Source organism: Anser brachyrhynchus (genome assembly GCF_964034855.1).
Source record: "Anser brachyrhynchus genome assembly, chromosome: Z".
NCBI lineage: Eukaryota > Metazoa > Chordata > Aves > Anseriformes > Anatidae > Anser > Anser brachyrhynchus.
Window position 1 is genome coordinate 73,241,033 of NC_137697.1, and position 25,195 is coordinate 73,266,227.

A 25,195-nucleotide genomic window follows, 5' to 3' on the forward strand; every position below is an offset into this window, starting at 1 on the left:
TTTCACGTCCCTTACTACCCAAACCATCCTATTGTTCTACAATTCTATGTAGATGTCTACCTGAGCAACCTCGTACTGCTCATTAGCCCATTTGTGAATTCAGCATTTAGCTCTGGGCAGCGTCAAAAACCATGTAACTGTTACTTCAAAGGCATGATGCTACGTGGCACCAGAACAGGTACCAAATGTGTGGTGCGATGAATATTTTAAAGATTTTACACTGGCTCTGACTGTATTACATTGGCATAAGATATCAATATGCCATAAAATGCTGGGAAGTCCCAGTATATGACTGGGAACAAGATGCACAGTGATTTACCTGAACAAGCTCGAAGGATGATGGAGGTATGTACTTGGGACATGAGGAGCCTGTCAGAAAATGTTATTGCCTTATGCCATGAATGAAGTAAAATGCTTTTTCCTTCTACTCATTTCTGTCTTCACTCAACACTGAGTATTAGGTAACTTAACCTGTGTACATGACCAATTTTCTTTATCTCCTAAATTTGTAAAGAACAGTGTATGTTCCTATTAAGAACCAATTATGTGGGGTGAAAAACAATCTAAAAGGAATATTGTGCTGGCACGAAAACTGTGTAGGGCCAGGGCCTTTCTGTACCCAGAAACGGAAGATATTAGCAGCCTCCAACCAGGAAAGAAAAAAATGGATGTAAAGAAGTAAGCTCATCCCGTGATATCTATTTGGTTGCAACCAACAGTGAACCAGTCTTACTGAGAATTAAGTAAACAACCATCATAATGTGCAACAGCCTGCAGTGAAAGATTCATATACCTCACTGATTTAATGGGTCTTGCTTTTGATATTTTTTTCTTCTTTTTTTTTTTTTCACCTCCCTCCCATTTTTTTTCCCCCTAACTACCACATAATGCCTGATACACATGTTGGTAAGTATAAGGGCAATGGGGACAGGGAGACATGTCAAGCAACTCGTGGTTTATTGCTGAGAACTACACAGCGTGTTGGGGAAAAAGGCCAAATGCAGATTTACCTTCACTGAATCTCATAAAATTTATCTGAATTTCATAAGAGTAAATGAAAGATGATTTTTTTTGTCCTTTTTCAATCCATTGCACCATTTTTTCTAATGGTTTGTACTGTATTGTTTAGAAGAATATTGCTGAGGGAAGTGGCTACTACAGTCTACATATAAAAGTTGTCTTAGCAGGATATATAGAGATGTATTTCATACAATTATAAAGCTGGAAAAAAGACAAAACCATTGTCTCTGTAAAATTATTTTAGGATTTTCCCTGTTGTAAGAAGATTTTTATCTGCTTGCTAATATAAAATGTCCCAAAGTTCTGTAAAATGGCTTTTAGGGGAATTCTTAATATAATTTTGCCCAAGTCTACTGCAAAAACACGTAGCAATTTCTGTAAAACTACAGGACCAAATTAAAAACATATGGAGTCCTTCATACTGTGTTTGGTCAGGGGTTGATTTTTTTTTCTCTTGGCTCCCCTTGCACTAGGCTCACTGGGAGCTGAATATGCTGTGGGCTAGTGTAAGTTATAAAAGTTCTAATGTTCTTCTAATTTATGATAGCTGCTAGAGGCTGTCAGGCCCAGGTCCCCAGAGCACAATGAATCCCACTTCTCAGCTTGCCGCTATTGCTGATAGCACAATACCAGCAGTATGAAGAGGAAAAGCAGGTATTCCTTAACACCACGCAAATCTAAATTTAGGTATAATTCAGGCGTTACTTACCTTCCAAATTCAGAGCTACCACTGCCGTGTCATCCTCTAATCCTTCAATCACCTCACACTTATATCTTCCATAATCCTCCAGCATTATGTTTGTGATTACAAGGGAGGCATCATTTTCACTGCTTTCTCTCAGAAACACTCTGCCCTGGTACTTTCCATAGCTCTTTCTGTGGTGTCCCATCGCAACAAAGACGTCCACTTCTTTGAGGTAATCTGAGGTGAGTTTGGTCCACTTGACCCGGATTTTGTGGGTTCCTGAGCCAGCTATTGATGTGTGTTCGTGGTAAAATTTACATGGCAGTGTGACATTGCCACCTCGCTGCGAGAAGATTTTGGCTTGTTCTGCTACCACAAGTAGACGGGGTCCATTTTCTTCTAGGATTCAAGCAGAAAAACAAAAAGGAGAATGAGTCTGCATTCCACCTTGTGCAGAACGGATATGACCATTAGCTATAAGTCCACAGGATCATTTCCCTGCAATAATTTTGTACCTGTACAGCAGTAAGGCATGCAAACTAGTTATATACAATTATTTACATAGTCACACATATACAAGCTAGTAACAGGCATTGAAGTGAGATTCAATAGCAAGCTACAGCTTTACTTCCCACACTGTGTATGTGGGGAAGTGAAATATGTGTGCACAGAGTAGACAAAATGGTTTGCAGCACTGTCCCCTGTGTAGGCAGAGGCCATCCTACATAATCCATAGTCATAACGATAGAGGTGCAGTGATATATCGGTAGGGTTGTAGAGTTGGTGTATGAATGATATCATCCGAAAACTGCTCAATGCAAGCATCGTGTATTTCCCTGTGGTTTGTTCCAGAGCTGTCAATCAACACTGCCCTTTTTTCATAACTCAGTTTTTATAAGCGAACTGAGCTTATTCAGGCAAAGCCTCTAATGATATGGGATGCAGCAAATCATTCTCACAGAACAGGAAAAGTGTTACAGTATCAAACAGCATTGTCTATAAGGACACGGAAAGTGTCAGCGTAATTTAAAATGGCCTGTTTTCTTTGTGTATTTTATTCTAACCTTCGAGCTCCTCTGCTGACATACTTCTGCTAACGTCAGAAAGTCCAGTTTATCATCAAAACAGTAAAATCCTGTCCTTTCCTGCCCTCTTTCCTGATCATCTCAATCTTTTTTTCCCTGTCTTTTTTTACTGATATCCTTCAAACTTGTCGCCATTTTATCTTTGATGTTTTGATCTGACTTTTCACACCGACCCATATTTAGCTGACAGGCTCCTGTCCTCCTTACCCTTTCCCCAGATTCCCTGCTCCCTTTTCTCGCTTCCAACCTCGTCTCTCTGGGGCTTCTTTGACAGGCTGTGTTGCCTTGGGAAAGCCCTGGAAAGCACAGGTTTGATGGTGGCAACCAGCACATGTAGCCAAATGCTAGAATATTTCTTCCTTTCAGTAACTCTTGCCTCTCATACAAAATTGATTTAGCAAAGCTCAGTGCTTCTGTGCTTCTGTAGATATTGCTGTCCTCTGTCAGTAGAGACACCGACTGAAGCTGGCAATGAATCACCAGCACTCAGCTTGCTAGAAAAGAATTACTGACCTCACATAAATGATTACAAAGAATAAGAGAATCATTAAGGTTGGAAAAGACCTCCAAGACCATCTGGTCCAACCATCCCCCTACCACCAATGTCACCCACTAAACCATGTCCCCAAGCACCACGTCCAACCTTTCCTTGAACACCCCCAGGGACGGTGATGCCACCACCTCCCTGGGCAACCCGTCCCACTGCCTGACTGCTCTTTCTGAGAAGAAATGTCTCCTGATTTCCAACCTAAACCTCCCCTGGTGCTACTTGAAGCCATTCTCTCTAGTCCTATCGCTAATTGCAAAGACAAGCCGGTTGAGCATGAACCTGCATCTGCATAAGAAAAGAAGCTAACCCGAATGTGTAGTTCTTTGCCAGGATATGCTGTGTCGAGCGCACCACTGTTACTGCATAGGATAGACTAGCCAGAGGGAAGGTTCCTCCAGAATGAACAAGCTCAGGTACTGCAAGCTGGGTTAGTAAGATAGGAGACCCTCCTAGCTAGTGAAATTGCTAACCCCACACCGTCCCATGCAAGTGGTCTTCTTGTCCTTCGTGCTGGGCAGGGGCAAGGGGTGCTCTGGCAATAAGAGGGAAGCGTCTGAGGAGAGAGATGGCCTCAGGCAGGGCACGATGGGAAGAGCTGCCAGCCCTTTTTTCATGGGAAGAGAAGGAAGAATGGGAAGGCAGCCAGGATGGCTTCTCTGCTGCTTTCCCCGTTTCCATCAGGGACAAAGAAGTCCCACAGACTTCTGTCTACCTTGGGAGGAGGAATGTTATGCTTTTGGGTGGTTATTGCCAAGAAACCTGAATCAGAGCTCAGCTATGTTGTGTCTTTAACACTGAAACGGGCAAGCTAATAAATATTAGCAGAAAGGACAGGAGGGAGAGTCTGACTCAGGTTGTTAACGCTCACTCTTTCTAACAACAGCTCGCCTTTGCCAGCGAGGGCTGGAGACTTGCCCAGAGCACTGTCACTTCTGTCTCAGGTGCCAGCATCCCCGCGCGACCCCATGTCCCTCCCGGCTGCCACCCTCCAGCCCTGAGGCCCTTTGCTCAGGGGGTGCCTGAGGTTGTGTCCCAGTAAGAGCCAGGGATGGAGGGGATGGGAGGCTGGGGGGTGAGGGGGAGGCACAGCTTCTTTTCAGGCTGGGGCATTCCCTGGGCCCCGATGTGTTGTAACACGGTGACTTGATGGTGGGCGATGGGGTGAGCGCTGCGCTTAAGAAGAGTAATTCTTCCCCAGAACTACTTTCTTCATAAGTACGTACCATCAGAGAAGTCGTGGGGTGAATGGCCGAACAACTGTAAACTCTGCAAACTGCAGATAACACCTCGCTAAACTGTTGCCTCCAACAGGACCGTTTGGGTCCTGTCTGGGGATGAGACAGACCAGATGCACGGCCACACAAGAGCCTCAGACAACACCTCAAAATGCGCTAGCCTTGCTGCCCCTCAGTGGTGCCAAACCAAGGAGGTAAACACTGGAGGAGAAAGGGTAGAGAGGAGAAAGGAGGAGAAAGGAGAAAGAGGCTGTAGCCTCTGTTCCGCTCTCCCTTTCCCATGTCTGACTGCTATGCCACTAGCAGTGCTCCTTCTATCATCCTTACCCTGTACATGCCTTGCCTTGACTGCAGCAGTGTGGTTCCCAGCTCAGGGACAGCAAATGGACTTGTTCTCACATTGCTACCACCCTCAGTTTGGTCTCACTGGCTGGCTTATTGTCTTTTTGTTTGTTTAGTTTTGTTTTGTTTTCTTTTCTTTTCTTTTAACTGGCTTTTGCAGTCAGGAGTAATGGCAAGCCAGGTTTGGAAGGAACACAGTGTGGGGCAGGGAGGATGAGTCAGGCCGCGGCCCATGGCAAACAGCTTTATTCACTTTATACATCAAAACTGTCCAGAATCTCATGCTGACCGTGGTACAGAACTTGATTATTCCCATATTTTAATGGAATAACTTACAGAGCAGCAATGAAGGGAAAAAGAACATTTTTTTTAGAATAAAAATAATCTTGGTGTTTTTCTTTGCCCTTAGAAGTCTTCGTAGATGTGTTTTGTCCATTAAAACTTATGTATTGCTTAGGTGTTCCACACTGTTAGCAAAACCATTAAACCATTGTGTCATGCTAGCTTAAATAAACATAGAGTTGTTTCTTGCTTTCTTGTACTGGTATCTGGGACCTCAGCATAACTCTCATGCTAAAGTATCCTTACTCTTTCTATAGAAGTAGCATGTCTTGTTATTGTACTATGCTTGTTTAAAAATTAAAATATTTTCTGTGATAAAAATAATTCCCCATAATTATGCTTTTCCTCTGATGTCACTTATTCACACTGAATAATACATGGGAGGAAATATGTTAAAGGGGCTGTATTAACTCAAGTTTAAGTTTCTTGGAATTCTAGCATTGCAAAAAAAAAAAACAGCAGCGAAATAACAGACTTTGTCTCTTCTAAACTACTGCCATCTTATACCTTAAATATACTTTAAATGTGCATTTAATTCAGTATAGATAAATTGCATGAAGATCTGGCTGCAGTTCTCTCATGTGGGACCTACCTCCCTGACCTACCTCCATAAACTTCCTGGCATTAAATCTATATTCAACCCTATGGCTACTGCCCAAATTTGGGGCTAGTTCTGATTTTGCACTAATAGCAGGGCAAAGGAGCAGAATTTAGTCACCACGTAGTTAGCATCGGTATCACCACCTTTCAGCCCTTGTTAGCCCCAAAAGAGGGAGCAGAAGATGAGTAGAGCAGAAATCATGGCACTGTCTCAGTACCTCTTCTGCTTGGAAGGAAATGTTCTTGGGTTGGGTGGTGTGGCATTAAGACTGACAAAATATCACACAGAAACTGCGTGGAGATTCTGAATTATCTTTAAATGTTACGCATGGGAAATTACACTAATGTAGCACGGTGAAGGCAAATTAATAATTTAAACTGATGTTTAATATGAAACCTGCTTCTGTAATAATTTTTCATGACACGAGTATACTGGTACCTACAATGTACCAGTAATGTAACAGACCTAGATGTAACGTCTAATAAGCAGACCTGAATGCCTTTAATGAAACCGAGATGCCAACAGAAGGTGACGTTGTTCCGTGCTGACATTTCTATTACATGCTGTTTCAATATGCCACACTATGAAGAGGAAAGAAAGTTGTGCTGATGTGAAAGAAGCAGCTCGACTATAAGAGACTGCATGATGGATTTTGAGATAATCTAAATTGTCCTAAATGGTAACAAAAATATCAAGAAATTTTAAGGAAAAATAATGCAAAAACATGGGATTTCAGTTAGGATTATGTTTTGTTGTTGTTGTTGTTGTTGTTGTTGTTAAAGAGTTGGTACCCTCTAAGGTGTACACAGTTTATTGTGGTGCTAGGGAGGAGAGTACACCTCACTTAAATATAGTTCTCTCATTTGCTTTTATCACACAAAAGCTAAAGTGTAAGGACGCTTGTATGCAAACAAACTAACAGAGAGCAAGGTGTAAAGCCTATCTTGAAGAGATGATTTGGCCAAGTAGTCTGGGATAATAGCACAGCCTGACCAAAATCATGAAATGCACTACAAGCTTCAGGAAAGGACATAAAGTCACAGAAGAGTTAAATGCAGCTTTAGATATTCCATAAATTTTGCTCTTTGATAGTGGAATAAAACCACAAGAGAAAAGATATAAACAAAGGAAATGGGCCAGGAGAGAGAAGCAGAAAGTAAGACTGGTAAAGGTAGGGGGAAAAACTGCCTAGCAGATGCGAAACTGGACTGAGGTCCTGTTTCACTGCATTAACCAAGGAGGGGAATAGAATTGGATGGCCTACTGCCGTGAAAGACTGATAAAACAGAAACCCATGCTGCTCATGAGAAGCAAGAAGAGAAGATGAGGGTTTCTGGCTGGAGAGGATCCTGAAGGACCTCCAGTCTTGGCTGATGTGTATCTGGACAACTAGTACTGCCACCTTCCTGCTTGGAATGGACCAACAGCGACTACACAGATCACGTGTAGCTGCAAGGAATTTTTGAGGATATTCAGAGTGGAAAGCACTCAGCCTGGAACTTACTTTATAGATGGACACTTGCTAATTCACTGATTACTAGTCCTCTGTGACCGAGACACAAATTGTTGATAAGAAAAACTCTAAGGGAAGAAACTGGGGGAAAACTTAAAGGGAAAACATGGTATCTATGCCTACTGCACTGCTAAACCTGAGAGACAACAAGAGTTTTTATACTAATGGAGGGCAGTAAAATGGTGCAACTAGCCAGATCTTCTGGCTCCTGACACAGAATTGCTAAGGGAGCCAAAAGCATGTTGAAATAGTCGTCGGACCAGAAGATGGTATTAATCAGTAGCTCTTCAGGAATGCCAAGTGAAACAAAGAGGTGATGAAGTGGCCGTCTGCATTAGTACATAGACCAAAAACATGTCAGGAAGGTCTGTGAAAGATCTTACTGCAGCAGTGAAAAAAGTCTTCTGAGCAGGCAGAGGTTCATTTTGGAGTGTGGAGTGACCACACAGGTGGAGGTGGGAGACAACAGAGAAATGACGCAAGTACTAAACTAACATATCTTACGTTTTTAGTAAGGTTAGCTTTGATGTTCTGAAAGTAGGATATAGTTTAAAGTACATGAGTGCACTGATACAAAATAAGAATGTAAAGATGAAATCCGAGCTCAGAAAATATAGCCTGTTCAATGAAAAGCGTGGAAGAACTCACCACCTGAAGTACTGACATTACTACTGGCACTTGGTATGGCAAACCTGAAGGCAGAGATATCAGCTTGCCTATCACTTCAGTGCACTGTAGTGTAGCCTGTTACTGCACTACAAGAATAGTACCATATGTTTCTGCACAACAGCAACATAACATATACACATATGTAAGGAACATAATTTAACTGTTAACAGAACTATTAGTCTGACTTCAACAGCAAATAGGAAAATTTTTGAAGAAAAATTGTTGAAGAAGATAGAGAATTAGAGTAAGTCACTGGGAACATGGATAAAATGCAGCATATTCTGACCAAAGGGTGTCAGATTAATGTTATATCAATCGTATAATAAAACTAAATATATAAAGCCAGGAAAATGTGATTCATTGATTGCTTGGATTTCAGGGAAGTGATTTGGGAAATATAGGAAATTAGGGTGGAGAACACAGGTGTTTGATGGAAACTTTGCTAAATGTGTAAAAACTTCATACAGAGGAGACTGCAATTGCTTGGGTTAAAGCAAAATGATTGGCCTAGAAAAAAGCCAGTCAACTTTCTCCAGTATCATTTCTGAGACTCTTTAATATTTCCATTTTTTTTACCTTATAAGGTAAGTAAGTAAATGGGACTATTGAATGAGTAATGTTTTCACATGATGTATATAGCCTCATTGAAGGAAGAAGGATAGGTATTTAGAACATGTGAAGACAGAAAAAGGGTGGACAAAGTGACAGAATTTAATATGGAATACAAAATCTAGATTTTTGAGGCCTAATGTGAAGAATTATCGATATGAACCTTGTACTTGTTAATTGCAAGTGATAATGAGGGACTACAACTGCTAAATATTGTCTAACATGGTAGACTATCAATCTGCACTGCAGCATGGCCAGGAAGAGGGCAGATTTGACCTCAGGTCTAACAAGCAAAGCATTGTTGTCAAGAAAGTAAAAATACTGATGCTAGCCGAAGATCTTATCTGGAATGAAATCCTGACTGTGCACACTAAGGAATTTTGGATTCAAACAACAAGCATATGGATGAACAACTAACATCAGGCAACTGGAGATTACATACTCAGGGAAGAATTTGAAAAAGTTTATTCATATGGTAGCTGTGAGGAGACGTTGGTAAAGCACTAATGTTTTAAAGCGAACATCAAAGAAGAATGATAGTTATTTGAAGATAAGGATATTAGGAGAAGCATAAGGCTGTTCAGTGGCTGTGAGCAAGCGTAGAATTGGAAGAATGTCTCTCATGTCAGAATAGGGTCTAAAACTGCCTTGCAGTGATAAGGTTTGAAACCCAGCTTGTTTAAAAATGAAAGTAACTTTATGAGATGTTAGATGCTGTAAAAAAAATGGAATAGAAGACAGTTTAGCTCATTGCCTCAGGAGATCCCTTTTAGCTCTGTGTACTTGACTACAAAACGTTTATCTGCACCTTTTGTCACTCCAAAACACGTAATCCAAGAGTTTAGCTCTGGATCCCTTGGATTTCACCTACTCAATAGTATACTCCTTAATATAATATAAAATGCCTTTTGTATGAAGCTATAGCATATGTTCCACAGACTTCCCTGATTTGCAGCTCATTTCCAGGTGTAGATCATCTTGTGTGTTTATGCAGCACTGGGCAGAGTGAAATCCCTAGCCTGTTGTGATTCCACAATGCAGAGAGGAATGAAAAAATTAATAGTAGAAATATCAAGTTCTGAACAGTTTAATTCTTTTTGATTTGTGGTCTGTGTATTTCAGAGCCCAAATCAGCTGATCAGCAAAGGTTATGGCAGAGCTTTATTTTAAGCATCATGCAGCTTTCCTTCAAGGAATGAGCTCTCAAGGTTCAGAAGAGTTGAGTTTTCAGGGGTAGGGAGAATGCTCTATCTTGCAACTTTTTTCATCTGTGAACTATTCAGCACTTGCAAATTGCACTGTACACACCCTGAAGGACTAGTAATAAGCAACATGTATGACTTGCAAATTAAACTAAAATAAACTTCTAAGAAAGTTTAAGATACACAGATTAAGGAAAATTAATTTTGATTTGGTTTAATTATTTCCAATAATTTCTTCTCCCAACATGGTAAGTAAATTTCAGAGATAAGAAACAGCATTATACAAGGAAAGGCACACTATCTATTTAGTTGACATGAGTGTCAAATTTGAAATTTACCCTGCCTGGGGAAGGAACATTTACCATCTCACAATGGTGATATTTCTTCATTTTGGTATACACATTCATTTGACCTTTATGCTATAAGCTTCTTTAGAGGAAAACCAGGTATCTGTTATTCCTTATTTGACCTTGATAGCATGAGTGCCTGTTTCAGTAGGTGCAGCATGCCTTTCACTTCTGTGACTTACCTGGGAACTTCTAAATGCTTGGACTTTCTTAGTATACATCTCTAACTTGGTAAATCATATTTATATACAAATTCAAATAAAATAATTTGCCAGCTGATGAGAGAAAGGAATCAAAATTGGGGGTGGGAGAATTTGTGCTTTGTTTCTTAGTTTTGCAAGATTAATTTTAGTCATCCTCAATAAACATATAAATGAAGGCAGGAATATCCGTTAGTTCTGCCTGTCCTTACTGCATAAATCCTTGTTGTTTTCTTATACAGGATGACCCTCAACGACTGAAGCTGGGACTGAAAAAACAGCTGCATTGTACTGCAGACTCAAATCCTGCTACAGCTATAAGCTCTAGGATTCAAACCAAACAGGATTATGCAGAAGGGCAGTATAATACTTGGTGTGAATTAAAGGTATGAGAAAGGACACATTTCTTTCTGGGTAAGATACTTTTTTTTTTTTCTTTTCCTGATGTTTAAATTGCCCAGTTATGATCTCAGATGTGCTAAGCCTTTTTAAATAATAAATAGCAGTAATTTTCTGTGATGTGAAGAAATATGTATGGCAGTCTCTTAAAATGAAAAATATTCCACAATAAAGTAGTTATTTCAACCCACTGCAGTTACTTATTACTTTAGGATGCATGCTTTTCTTCTTTATCTTAAAACAGGCTGTCCTTTACTCACTAATCTTTGCAAGGTTGTGACTAATTGCTGTTAAACAGTGCAACTTTCTTGTTATTGTGTTGGGTTTTTTTGTTTGATTTTTGTCTTTTTACTTTCCATGTGAGTAATAATAATGAAACAGAACAAGAAAAGTAAAGGTTCTGGTCACAGGTAGCAGTATTTTAAAACATGCAGCAAAATAAAAAAAAAATAAGGATCATTAAGCACGTCATTCTGTCTTCCTGAGCAATCTGAAGATACTGGTATTTTGTCATGTATTTCCTTACCTTGGATGTGAATAATTTTCTCATGCTCCAGGCTTGAGTTGTCAGGGTGAGGTTCAGCCCAGCAGACAGAAATCAGCACCAGAAAGAGGAGACTCGTCATCTTTATAGTCAAAAGAATCTTCTTCACTGTAAGGGCAGCACATACAAAGAGGCTTGTGAATTTTTGGAAACCTTTACAGTGTTGGACTGCACAACTTGTTACAGTAGTGATCTTTTAAAGGATCTGTAACATAGTTAACCCATTCAGCTCAAAAAGTTATAACAGGTAGAAATTTCTTCGTCATGAAGACTGGACCTTTTTAACTAGACCTTGATTAAATGAAACTTGCAATCCATATTTAGCTCTGCTTATGCAGAAATACAACACAAAAGAATAAAAGCACACACACACACACAGAGATATCCATAAACTAAACCCCTTGCAGCACCATATGTAAGCTGTACTGGTGTTTCAAAAAATATTCTAGTGTGCTTTTGCATTTCCAGACCTACTCGAGCTCTGGTCCAGGAATACAGTTAAAACAACCGAAGCTATTTCTAAGTCTATATCCCAATATGATGCAATCTGCTGGTGGTAGATTTTTAAGGTAAAAACAATCTTCTCACAGGTTTTGGCATTTCAGACAAGACTGCAAATTAACATAGTAGTCAGGGTGATAAGTTTGCTTAAGCTAAGCAAGAAAGATGACAAAACATTTCTGAGGCTGATAGAAAGGTCTATTTTATTTCAGATCCACTTACCACTCTAAAAGATGCCTAAATACACAATGAAATGTTCAAAACCATGCACAAAGTAGGTTAGAGTTGTATATGCTACCTCTGCAGCTGCCCTGATTGATTTTTCATTCATTTCTACCTAGAATGCTGACGCACTAACTCAGTGTGCCAGGTAGGGTCTCTGCAGTCAGCAGAGCTGAGCGCTGCAGGGAAAATCTCTGCCAGCCTCTGAGTAGTAATTAGGCAAATGAAGACCTGAAATAGAAAAGGAGGCATAAAAGACAAGAAGTTTTATATGGAGGGCTCAGACTGATGTGTGTTTTATAGCTGTAATCTTAATGACCCTTATTTCTTGAAATAAAAGATAGTTATTTCCCAACTTTGCCTTTCAAGAGACTAGTATTTTTTCCCCAGTCTTCAAGTAGGGACAGCATTATTAATATGCTTTCTCTCTAATGCAGAGAAGTGTAATCTTTTTTGCTGTGCCTCTCTCAGAGCTAGAAGCACATCAGAGTTGCAGGGTACTCTCAGTCAGAGCTGGGGGCTGAGTCTGAGCTTTCCAAGCAGCCCCAGGCTCTAAGCAGATGCCAGCACCTACAAGCTTCAAATCTAGATCCAAATACTGGAACCTGGACAGCCTCTGCTACCAACCGAAATGCAGAAATGCTATTGCCTTTTATTCTAACAGCACATGCATGTTACTTGCCTGCCCTTCCATTTCTTCAAGCAAGTTTGGGTGGGAGCTCAGTGCCCATTCAGCATCCCTTATAGAGGAGTGCCTAGGGGCAGGACAAGTGATTGCTGCATGCTGCTTTCCAGGTGGTCCAGCTCAGAAACTCCGGGCTCCCCAGCCACTCCTTCTTTCCTGGAAAGCCTGGCAGCCCGATGACCTCCATTCGGGAGAGCAAGGGCAGATGTGGCTCCCACTGCAGCACACCAGCCTGAGCCTCTGCTGACTGGGGGGGTCACCGGTGTGAAGCAAAACCACACTGCTCTTCTTCTCACACACCCCACACCGGGCACATTTGCTCTAAAAGGTGGAAATACTGCAGGTCTGGAGCATTTTTGTTCACTTATTTTTGGCTGTTGACTAAAAACTGACGATTCTTTTTCATTGGTTGGGGAGAGTTTTGTTGATTTCGAAATAGTCTGGGTAACAAAGGAGCTTTGATTTTGGAGAGCCCATGCAGAGCCTATGGGGGTGTGCCCGTCCCAATCTGCAACCTGGAGCCTAGGATGGATGCAAAAGCTCCTGGACCCCGCAGGGGCTCGGCAGACCTGCTTGGGGAGCGCCTTATCAGCTCATTACAGCTTTGCCTCTATCGTCACAAACTTGCTCTTTTCCATGGCACCAGTGAAACAGAACAGCCAAATAGACAGGGGACTGGTAGTACAACCCTACTTTGGGGGACAGCATCCCCATTTCTCCTAAACTATGTATGCGCAGGGATTAGGGCTCCATCATGGAATAAAGACACACCTCCTGGTTACACAAATGGAGAACTCCACACATGGCCCCCTTCTTTTTCAAGGTCACCTTAATGCAATGGGGAAAAGCCCTCCACTTAGCAGGAGTTTCCCTGACAATCTGATCTGCAGAAGAACTTTGTTCAGTCTGTTGCACTGAAGGTGCCATCCATATACAGCTTTTTGAGGTATTTCTGTTTCCTTCAAATAGAGACAAATATTACTCTGTGCTCAAAAGTTTCCGTGACAGCATCACAGAAGGAGGATGAGAGACATATAAATGCTGGACTCCGGATATCTGCTCTTTCCTCAGCTGTGTGGATGCAGCTGAACAATGTCATGGGTCAGAGGCCATTGATATGGCACAAAATCAACCTCTGGGGTACAGACTGACACGGATTTGGGGTGAAATACCCCAAACGGTGGTACCTTAGCTTTGTGAATAGACGAAGTTTACAGTGTCTAGGCTTCTGGTTTTCCATAATAGCCAAAGACAGAAAGGGCAGCCTGATGTGTTCATGGGACGTGGAGGGGCAGGCACACGCAGTTAGTGTGTGTATGTGTGTGTCTGTGCTTCCTTTCACTCTGGTGAAGCTCATCTGTGCTGCTCAGGTGCATCTCTCTCTGAAGTGCCTCAGACTGCACAAAACCAGCAAGAACTTCAAGACTGCCTCACGGGGGAGCAAATGCTTGGCCCACGTTTTGTAAAATTTACCTATCGCGTATTTCCCAAAATCACTGAACGCTTTATGCTTGAGGTTGATCTACGCAGGGCAAACTTTTAGCTAGACAGAAGCATCCCGTCTGTTCCAGCCTCCGTTAAAGGTGAGCAGCCCATTCACTGCCACCTATGGTGTCTCAAGTTGGGAACACCCCGACCTCGTGCCACATTTCTCCTGGCACTCCCTGTGATGGGAGACGCGGCACACGGCCAAGGCAACGCAAAGCAACTTCGCCAGGCCAGGAATCTGAGCCCCAGTGTTTTGTAGGTTATCCAAAAAGCAATTAGCCAAAGAAATTTACATCCTCAGCTCTAGCCAAAGTAACGGCAGTCAGGCTCCTTTTCTGCAACAGCCTTGAAGACCTCAGGGGAAAAATGATAGGTGTGGATGTTTCCGCATTAAAATTAGTAAAGTCTTGGCTGGAAGACAGTGAGTTTTCAGTAAAAAGTGGTAATGATTAGTCATATTCAAGAAATTTGCACTGGTTTCAATTACTGCATCTTTCTGCATCAATCTGCTGTCTCCTTAGACAGGGACAGAAGGAGGCTGAATAGCAGTTTACAAAGGGGGAACACAAGGCTTAGGGCAGTGGTCAAGATGACTGTGCATTCAGCTTCTAATTTCTCTAAACCTGTCCATTCATAGATACAATTTGAAACTGTCATACTAACCATCATTTTGTTATGCTTATGGAACCATAATTCATCTACCACAGGCAAATCTAAAAGGTGATAAAGCACCAATGTTTGCATTTTAATGTAATATGCTGGAAATCAGCAGAATGCCTTCAAGTAATAAAACTGTGTAAGTAAGAAGCATTTCACCGAAGAAGGAAGAGTGAAAAATGCCAATAAAGGCACATATCAATCTCTGTTTTTAATACAAAAACATATTTCCTATTTACTACTACAACTACTTTTTAGCTGCAGAACATGAGAGCATCCACAATGTTTGGCCAAAGGTCCACATTGCTCAATATGCTCTCCCTGACAGTAGTTAAAGGCCATGGGAATACCTCTGTTTACGGGAGTTAATTTTTATCTTTTATTAAGACATGATGACATCCTATATCAAGTGCTTGTGCCCTTGAGAGGAAAGACCTGTGGAAACCTGAATTCACAATGGCTCAAGAGCATATGGTAATATGACCATCACCTCCTCCGATTCAGCTGCAGACATGGTCACTCTGGTAAGATGGGTGCTTGAATAAAATTTGACTTAACTCGTGCAAAGAACTGGCTGCTTTTTGGGAAATGCCCCAAAATGCTGCTTTGGATCATGCAGGACTGCAACTGCCTCACAGCTACCTAGACATCCCCAAGAACCACAGAGAAGGGTACTGCAGCAAGATACAATGCCATCTACTCAAAGAAGGTATAGGAAGAGAGGCAGATGACATGAGATACCTTGCAGAACAAGGAAATGAGTTACCAGTGCACAAGGACAGAGAAAACACCTAACTCCTAGGACAGACACAGGAGCCTTCTTCATTAAGGGCTCTGTCTTTCTGTGGATTTCTTAGTATTTTATACAGTGAAAACCAGCAAGCAAATGCAGCATTCAATGGCATCTAAAACGGGTAACAGAATTAGTAAAAGCAGTCTAAATAATTTAGTGTTTAAATAACCCCAAAATCAATGGACTATTCACAACTGTGCACAAACCTATTGTATGATATAAGCCTCTACAGGCTCCCTTTCTTTGCAGATCTGTTCCATCTGAGAACTGGTGCTAAGCACTATAAAAGAACTTGTTAGTAAAATAAAATATATGTATTTTCAGGGAGAGGGTGTCAGCTACAAATAAGGAAAATCTCTCACTCTTAGACACCACTGGTAGATAACAGAACAGGATGAAGACCAACCTAGACAGTACTCTTACAGTCTCCTCAATAGCCTTTCCTAAAATTGGGAAGATGGAGTAGTACCTCAGTCTAGCTGAGTGTCAAATGACTGGCCAAAGTCTGCTGAAGCTCATACCTTCTACATGCATGTCGACACCTAGGTTTAGGCAACTGGGCCGAGCCATAAGAATGGGATGCAGCTGTGGATTATGTTCGTCTGTATGTAAAATTTCACTTAGGAGTCCAAACAACTAATATTGTTAATTAACAACTCATACAGTCAGTGTATATCTAGCCAATGCCATCAGCGGAAGGCAGATGGGTGTTTTGTTGACCTAGGATGCCTTTGGTGTATTCACTTGTGTCTTTGAACAATTTCTTCCACCGGCAGTACAGCTTCTGGAGAAGTGGGAATTGTGGACCTGAATTTGCAAGCTGAAGTGGAGGGCACGCCTTGCATGGCCTCTCTGGCTGAGCGGCCTGACAAGAGGCTGATTTGCAGGCAAGGTACAGGCACAATGCATTCAGTCTAGGATGCAGCGCTAAGGACTTAAAAGGGGACTCAGAGACAGAGGTTCCTAAAGTGCAGCTCTGTCTCAGCATCTCCTTACAGAAGGGGGCTGAGAGTGCCTCTCACGATTAGCATTTCTTCTGGCTAGATCTAGACAGCTTTCCACTCAGCGTGGCAAACAAGACTTAAGAAAGCCAGTACTCATCTCCCCATGACTGCGCAGTGTCAGCTTTCTGACTCACCTTGGTAGCTCCAACACACTTCTTTTAGATCTCCTGATACCATGTGGGCATCTGAAGTAGGCAATAGCAACATCAGCCTTTCTCTTGAAAGGCACCTAGCCTTTTATAAGTACTCACAATCTCCTTCAAAGAACTTCCATTCTCCAAAGGCAATGGTAAAATACTCAGTCCCAGCTACAGACTAAGACCTCAGTTAGGAAAGTCAAATTAAAATCCACTTCTAGCCTTGATATGCCCTTACACTTTTGTCTAGATTCCAGTTTTCACTTAAATTACTGAGAAGAAAGGTTCTTCTTGACAAAAAGTCCCCCAGGCTGACGGAACTAAGGCAAGACATATTCAGCAGATCGCTCTCCAAGTTAAACTGTTCACACAAAGGAAATTTCACTGATGCCATGGCAAAAGGAAACAAAATTAACGGCATAACAATGATAACATTTATACGCTCTATTATCATGACTTAGAGCAAGCTTTCCATGACCTCCTCCCATGCTACTTCATTAGTTAAGGCAATTTAGAAATTTGTGAGACTGTCTAAGTCTTGGGGCCATCTAAAGTGACAGACGGTCAATGTCTGGATAACAGGTTGTCATAGTAGTTCCCTAACCATAGGCAGAACATTTCAGTGGAAAAGCAGCATGACCATTCAAAGACATCTGGAATCCCCTAAAGTCTATTAATTCCCTGGGAAGAATGCTGATAAATTGCTTGCAAGGAGAAAGAAAATATCTTTGCAGTCTTTGAAGTGTCTGCCTTGTATTAGAAATGAAATATATTCCAGATACACAGGGTAACAATGGTAACAATACTTTGGACATTATTCAGAGTATAGCCAAGGTCATGTGGTGACTAGAAGTTAGAAAATTCAGTACTCTAGGCTTAATTCAAGCACAGATAAGGCCAATATACTGCAATGAAAGTCTATCATTGATGGAATTCTGGTTGTTCACTGCTTTAAGTAGGTTTCTTTCTTATTCTTTATAATGGGGTATATAAAAATGCCCTGAGTTCAGGAATCTGGATGTTTTTACTTAAAGTAAAGGTGATGGCATGTTCTTTGATAACATAGTGCAATGTCACAGAAAGGTGACTGCTTTTTGCTTTGTAAAGTGAATTCGCTTGTTTGAAGCCCCTTTCTTTAGAGAAAGTTGCTACTGCAATCTCCACATACCAGTCGTTCTCAAAGAATGTATGCAATCCAGCGGAACAGCTGGCTCTCCAGCTAGATTGTGCTTGTATTCTGACTTTTTTTGGTCAAAATGCCTCTTTCGGCCTTAAGCAAGCATGCAGGTTGCTGAAGGTCAGTATGAGAACTTGATCTCTCCCTCTTACTTTTCTTGACCCTTGGTCATATTTACAAAGCTAGCTTTTCATCAGTCCCTCACTGCTTCCATGGGTATCTTCCTATTACCTACACCTCTTCTTCAAGGTGTTTCTTTTGTTGCAGGTGTACTTCCTGGTAGCCTGAATAACTTGTGCATGGCCATTTAATTTGGGAAGTTCTGACAGAATTTTTTCAGCATCTCTATTTTGGCTTATACTTTTTGCTTTGGAAATACAATGAAAATATTGGAACGGTAAAGCCAGAAAACAGTCCATATAATGACAGTGCCTTGAGATATATACAAGTCAGTGAGATCCCATTTGTTTTACCTGAGGGAGGTACATCTCTATTCTGACGGTCCCATGTTTAATTTGATGAAGTTTTCATTCGTTTTCCCCAGGTGAGCTGACTGTCCCAGCAATATGAAAATGAAAATTAAAAGCATTAACAGTGCCTTTGCATCCTTGCAGGATCCTGCTATGTGAGAAAACAGATGCACTGCAGACTTAATTACCAGTGCCAGCCTGCTGTAAGGAATTACTATCAGGGCACCATTTTTGGCGTGGATCCTGGTGCAAAGCATAAAATAAGACCTTTTGTCCAGCCAACCAAGATGGCTTGGTCCTGACCTCCCTCTTCCCTGTGGCCCAAGAACTGCTCTGTCTACATTCTCAAGGTCATTGCGAATGACTTTAACAAGCCACTCAGTTTCCTAAGGATATAGTGACAGTGATACAATGCCCTGCACATTTTTTAAAATTGTTGTTAGATGTTGGTAGAGCAAGTCCCCAAAAAATCACTGCTTCTCAGAAGATAAACAATTTAATTTTACAACAGCACTGTCTCCATCAAACATCTGCTTCTTACTGCAAGGATACATATGTGTTTCCCTTGGAAACAAAGACTTAGCCGTGGGTGCAGCCAGATCAAACCCATATGGGGATCAGTTGTAAAAACACAATTCTTTGAACAATTTTTTTAATTGAATTAATCAGCGATCAATGGCAAAACATACTTTCTACCGAGATCAGTTATTCTGCAGAGGAGGAAGGTCTAGAGGTTAGGGCACGGGTTCAGACTCAGTGGGACACGAGTTCAGCTCTGCCCTCTCCAGCCCCTCTGGGGGGTCCTGGGGGGCACAGAGGTGGCAGGGGGAGTTAGTTATCCTTTATCTGAGCCCCCTCTGTGACACCGCCTGACAGTATTTCATTGCTCAGAGGGCATTGCGGAAGTCAATATATCAGCTTTAAGAGGGAGCTCACAACCCACTGCATTGACACACCCAGAACAGAAGGACTTCTTCATGTCTGATTATAGGCACTACACACATTATAAGCACCACGTGACAGCTTTCCACATGTATACAAACATATGAACACGCAAGTGTCTGCCTGTACCAAGCTTCTCCCTGCTTTTCTTAAACATCTTCACAACCTAATGTCTTAAGCCTTACAAACACCTGTAAAGCCTGAATCACACATTTAGTTAATTTCTCATTAGTTAAATTCTGTTGCAAGCTAATAGTTAACATTTCTAAGATCGTGAGTGTTTGTAAGACAATATCTTAATAAAGGCAACACTTGCAAACTTTATTGCTCAACAGCATTGCCCTGGTATTATGCATACACTTTTGTTTTGTTTTGGCTTACAAAACAACAGACAATAATGGGAATACCACAAGCTCATAGTACAATCTGAAAGCTGCTCTTTATTTTGAATCAAAAAAAATGAATATCCCTTTCTATTTTACAGCAAAGCGACTTTCGCAAATATCCTTTGTCAGTCAGATGTGAGAAAGATGCCTGAAATTAGTGTATATTCAAAGCTCCATACTCTGTATATCTACCAACTGCAGATATTGGCAAATAGTGATTAAGTTCTGCTCTTCAAAGTAAGTAAGTTAACAGCAACACCAAAAAAAAAATAAAAATTACTGGAGTGAAGAGGAAAAGATAATCATTGAAAACTGAAGTTGTGAACTGATATCCCTGAAGAAATAGATACAGGAAGCTGGGATGGTTCTCTGTGGTGAGCAAGCCAATGGAGAACAGCTCTGCCCCAGGTAGATCACACCAAGCTATTTCTGTGTGAGAACTTGATATCCCTGCCCTACCTGGGTACCAGGAAAACATCGGCTATGGCTCAACATAGGAAATCAATATTTAGGATACAGAATTAAGAGTTTAGTATAAGAAGGTAAGGACTTTAAAAAATAAAAATAAAATAATAATTAAAAAAAAAAAGAATTTTTGCTGCAAGGCATCACCTAATGAGTTCAAAGAGCATTATCAGGACTGGAGTTGTTTACATGGAGTATTTTAATTAATGAACTGGCAGAACAAGTGGATACCCGCCAGTTTAATTTGTGGATGACACTATGTCAGGTGGCCTCTCCAAGGGCTGCAATTGACACTTAAAGTTTTAGCAATGGAGCACCCAGAGAGCACCGCAGGGCTGGAGCAAGCGCTCTGCATCACCATCGCCCTGGCAATCTCCTGTCCAGCTCCAAAGCACTGACAACGCCTTCAGACACACTGCCCACACTGCCAGCCCTCTGTGATCAAGATGTAGTCAATTAAAATGGGACACAGGCAGGCAAGGGTTTATTGGGGCGATTGGAGGAAGGGAAAATCTTATAAAGGAGACTAAAAGAGCTTGTCTTTGTTGGCCTGGCGAAACACAGCTGAACAAAGATATAATTGCTGTCTATAAATATATCACAGGGTAAATGCCAGAGAAGAAAAAGAACATTATTTCAGCTAAAATTTAGGAACAGAACAAGCAGGGCCATAAATAAGTTTAAACTGGAAATTAAATCATTTTATACTATAAAGAACTGTCACAGTCTTCCTAAAGATATTTTAGGGGGGAGGCAGAAAGCACAGTTAGTTTAAAGGTGGAACTGGCTTGCTCAATGAAAAACTGCCTGGGATGATGGGGAACTTGGGCAGAAGAGGACTGGGTTATGGCAAAGGGCATTCCCTTCATTCTTGTAGTCCTGTTTTTTGTCAAAGGCCTCAATTGAAGTATGTTAATAATCCTACTTAAAGCAGAATTTTTTCCCTTCCTTTTATGGCAGGTCCAAACTCTTCTATCACTATTAAAGACATGATCCAATATACTCAGGGAAGGCTTCCTATCACTCCAAATTCAACTGCAAGCAAGCTCTCAGTAATTCTCGGCGCTGGCAGCAAAGCACCCTTCCCACCCTTGGTCCTTCTTACGAAAGATTTCCCCAAACAGCTTTTAATGGTCAGGCTTGGTATCTGGCTCTAGTTATTTCCCAAGTAGACTCTGTGCCTTACATACCAACGCTGTTGTCCCTGACACAGATCATTAAATATCTGCAGAGGAAATGGAGACAGATGTGGCTGGCACTTTTGCAGTGCTCAGTCACATGGAAGGCTTGGCTGTGTGTGCTGCGATGATTATGTGCAAAATGCAAAGATGACAGTTCTGTTCCAGAGGTGTGGTGGTGGGGGCAGTGCAGCCTGTCCACGATGCATTTTAGTTGTGATGATTTTGAGAGCTACAACGATGTAAAAATAAAGGAGAATGCCAGATCCATTTCCACTCAGGGCCACTCAGTAAAATGACACAGGATATTAAGCTGAGAAAATAAAGAGAACTTCCAATACCTACTTGTAAATCAAGGACATAATTGGGAAAAACAAACAACCAAAAGACAAACAACCAAAGAGGAGCTCCTCCAAACAAACTATCCTCATTTAACATTTTCATGAGGAACTACTATAATGGTTCAAGTAAATTTCAGAAAGTGTAAAATATAGCATTAACTGAATAATTTGCAATTGTTTGATGGAATCATAATGCAGAACATAACCTGGTAAATAAAACTCTCTTAAGTTGTGTAAGCAAAACAGCTTGCAGAGCATGCAGTTTTGCATATCTATTACAAGAACAAAAGTACATCATATTTTAGTTTCAGATATATTCAGATGCAGAAAGATGTGACTGAAGAACCTATCCAGGAAACACCTACTGCCTGCAGTACAAAATTAAGTAACCCTATAAGAATATACTAAGAATGTGTGGAAAACTACAGACAGCACAGAATTGAATTTAGTTTGCACAGAGATAGAAATTGAGAGAAAAAAAAGCCTAAGGATGTGTTTTAATTCGTTGGAGTATAACATATAACAGAAAAGATCTTGAAAAATCAATGCCATTGTTAATTGAACTCTTTTGACATTTATTTTCTATGCCAGCAATATATGCTGGCTTTTGGTCAGTTCTTCAGATAAATTAAACCTGTGTAGGTTTCAGGAAAGAGAAAAATAGTAAAGACCCAGTAACAGGTTTTCTAGACAATCTCTGAATAGGAAAACTCAGTTAACAAAGCAAGTATATTGATTTGGATTATGCAAGACAAAGCAATACCCTTGCTTAGTCAATAATAAGAATACCTGCAATACCAGCAGGCTGAAAACGAATAAGGTTTCAAAGATACATAAGCAGGATATCCAGTTTAAATAAATGGCAAACAGATAGGACTCATACATTTTGCAAATGCCACTCAACCAATTTAATTATAAGGATTAGCATTGCTACAGTCATCCAGAACAAACGCAAGGCTTTCATTTATGCTTTAATGTCCTCAAGATTATGCAGGCTATTTCAACTTCACAGCCGTAATTTCCAGTTCTCAAATAGCATTTACAGGGGCTTTGAATGCCCTCCAGCCACTGTTACCCAATCCACATCCTCACCCTCAAGCTTAAGAGGCGGGTTTGTCACACCGTGGGGGTTGGAGGGAAGCCCAGGAACAGTGATATGCTACAGATAGGGATCTCTTACTGAGATCTCATACATGTGCAACTTAAGATGTTGGAACAGTGAGCCAGAGAAGGAGTACATTATTCCTACTTTTTATTGTTATTATTATTATTTTAATATATTTCATTTCCCTAAGCAATTGCTGCAGGTGAATTCTGGACACTGGGCAAGGCTAACTTTTGCCTCAACACAATACAGCCCTCCTCATGCACTTTTTGTTTTTCAGTTACCAAAGCTCCACCGACATTTTCACACCAGGTAACTTTCCCAGAGAATAAGAGAAAGATTGCTTGCCAGAACAACAGGAAGATTTCCACAATAAGCTCTACTCACTGCAGATGCGGGTGCTGAAATGGCAGCCTGGGGTGAAGAACGGAAGAGCAATGGAAACCACGCATTACCAGCTGAAAGAGCTTCTCTGCAGTGTTCTCTGAGTGAAGACTCCCTGCCCCGAAGTGCTGCTAGAGGGAAGAGCCACCGGTGTGCTAATGACGGGCTATTTTCGTTACCCTCCTTGCCCCACTGGGAAGAAGAGGAAGCAGGAGGACCTACATAGCTCTGCCCTGGAAAGTCAGTGCTCATCTCTTCTCTGATGCTCCAGTCTGTACTATGGAAGACTTGTAAGGTTTTGGCACACCACAAGTAACATCATCCGTCTTAAGCATTTATCAGACCAGGTGAGACCTGTGCCAAGTGTCAGCAAGGTCTACTATTTCCTTACTGCTTTCACAAGTTAAGACTGTGATTTTCAACTGGGACATGAGGAGAGGAAGAGGAAGAGGAGAGGGAGAGGAAGAGGAGAGGAAGAGGAGAGGAGAGGAGGAGTTCAGCTAGAAGGGACCTTCAGAGATCACCCAGTCCATCTGCCTGACCAGTTCAGGGCTGACCAGAAGTCAAAGCACAGCACTGAGGGCATTGTCCAAATGCCTCTTGGACACCGACAGGCTCGGGGCACCCAGCGCCTCGCTAGGAAGCCTGTTGCGGTGTCTGGCCACCCTCAGGGTACAGAAATGCTTCCCGATGCCCAGCCGGGCCCTCCCCTGGCGCAGCTCTGTGCCGTTCCCGTGTGCCCTGCCAGCAGCTCCCAGGGAGCAGGGGCCGGCACCTGCCTCTGCGCTTCCCTCCTCAGGGAGCTGCCGGGAGCAGTGAGGCCGCCTCTGGGCCTCCTCTTCTCCAGGCTGGGCAGCCCCAGTGTCCTCAGCCTCTCCTCACAGCACGGCCGTCCGGCCCTTGCTGCCCTCCTCTGGGTGCTTCCAGGGGCCTTAACACCCGCTGTAGGTTGGGGAGCCCACAGCTGCACACAGTGCTCCAGGGGAGGCCTGCACCAGCTTTTATATTGTGAAATAAAAGTAAACTGTGAAATAGCCTAACTGAGATACTGGCTGCTGCTTGATCCAGCTTTCATCTCGGCGACTTGTACAAACTTCCTAAGCTTCAAAAACTGCCGAGCTCACAGGGCATGGGACGCTGCTCCAGGGTCTCTCACTTACCAGCAGCTTCAGCCTTGTGGGGTCAGCTCCCTTCCACTTCCTTCTCAGAGGCCAAATGCACAGACTCACTTACATCCAAATGCCAGGGCTGACAGCATAAACGCCATTCGTGAGGCTATTTGGCTGGGGAAGGATTTTAAAGAGCCACGCAGCAGGGGGTAAAAACACCCCAACACCCAAACCTATCCCTGTGAAGACCTCTATAAACTAACCCTAGCAGAGCTCCACCTCCCAGCCTGAGGGCTGCCAAACAAGAGACTGGGAGCTGTGCTGATCCCTAATTAAATTTAATCTACACTGGAAAAGGTTTGTTGATTTAGCTAGATAGGCAGAACTGTGCTGACAGGTCAGTCCCAACATAGGCATGCTCAGGAAAAAAAAAAAAAAGACAAAAAAAAAAAAAGCATAACTGGTGGCAGATTGGTGAGCAAAGTAAACTGTTATGAAAGCAGAGGTTTCTCTCACTTGTGCAACTGCATCAGTGGTACACACCACACGAGCAGCTGCAGACCTGCTCTCCTCTTCCCTCGGCAGCCCTGCAGATGGTTTGGACGCCTCAGCCAGCCCAGCAGCTTGCCACTGCTCCTTCCATCGGGGCTACCTCTCCGGCTGCTGCTGGGAGCAGGAGGGCTGGAGCTCTGCCTTCCACAACAGTGGAAAAGGTGAAGCCCATCCCAGGTCCCCCATCATATGTACACTTGTACACAGACACAAATTATGGCCATTGCATTTGCTTTGAGAGAACAAGATACACGTT

General features: G+C 42.1%; 1 protein-coding gene across 7 annotated transcripts in view; it reads right to left on the reverse strand.

Moving 5' to 3' along the window:
• The window catches only part of HAPLN1 (hyaluronan and proteoglycan link protein 1), a 63,117-nt gene that overhangs the window by 20,045 nt on the left and 17,877 nt on the right, over positions 1–25,195 (reverse strand). For 3 of the 7 annotated variants that reach the window (XM_080574559.1, XM_080574558.1, XM_080574557.1), the window contains 2 exons: positions 11,326–11,451; positions 1,730–2,104 (listed from right to left, as the gene is read on the reverse strand). In XM_080574559.1, coding sequence (XP_080430685.1) covers positions 1,730–2,104; positions 11,326–11,425 — 475 coding nt within the window. In that variant the 5' untranslated portion in view covers positions 11,426–11,451. Of the gene's footprint in view, positions 1–1,729; positions 2,105–11,325; positions 11,452–12,748; positions 12,861–24,438; positions 24,605–25,195 lie in introns of those variants that run through there. The other 4 variants (XM_080574563.1, XM_080574562.1, XM_080574560.1 and 1 more) reach the window with 3 other exon arrangements.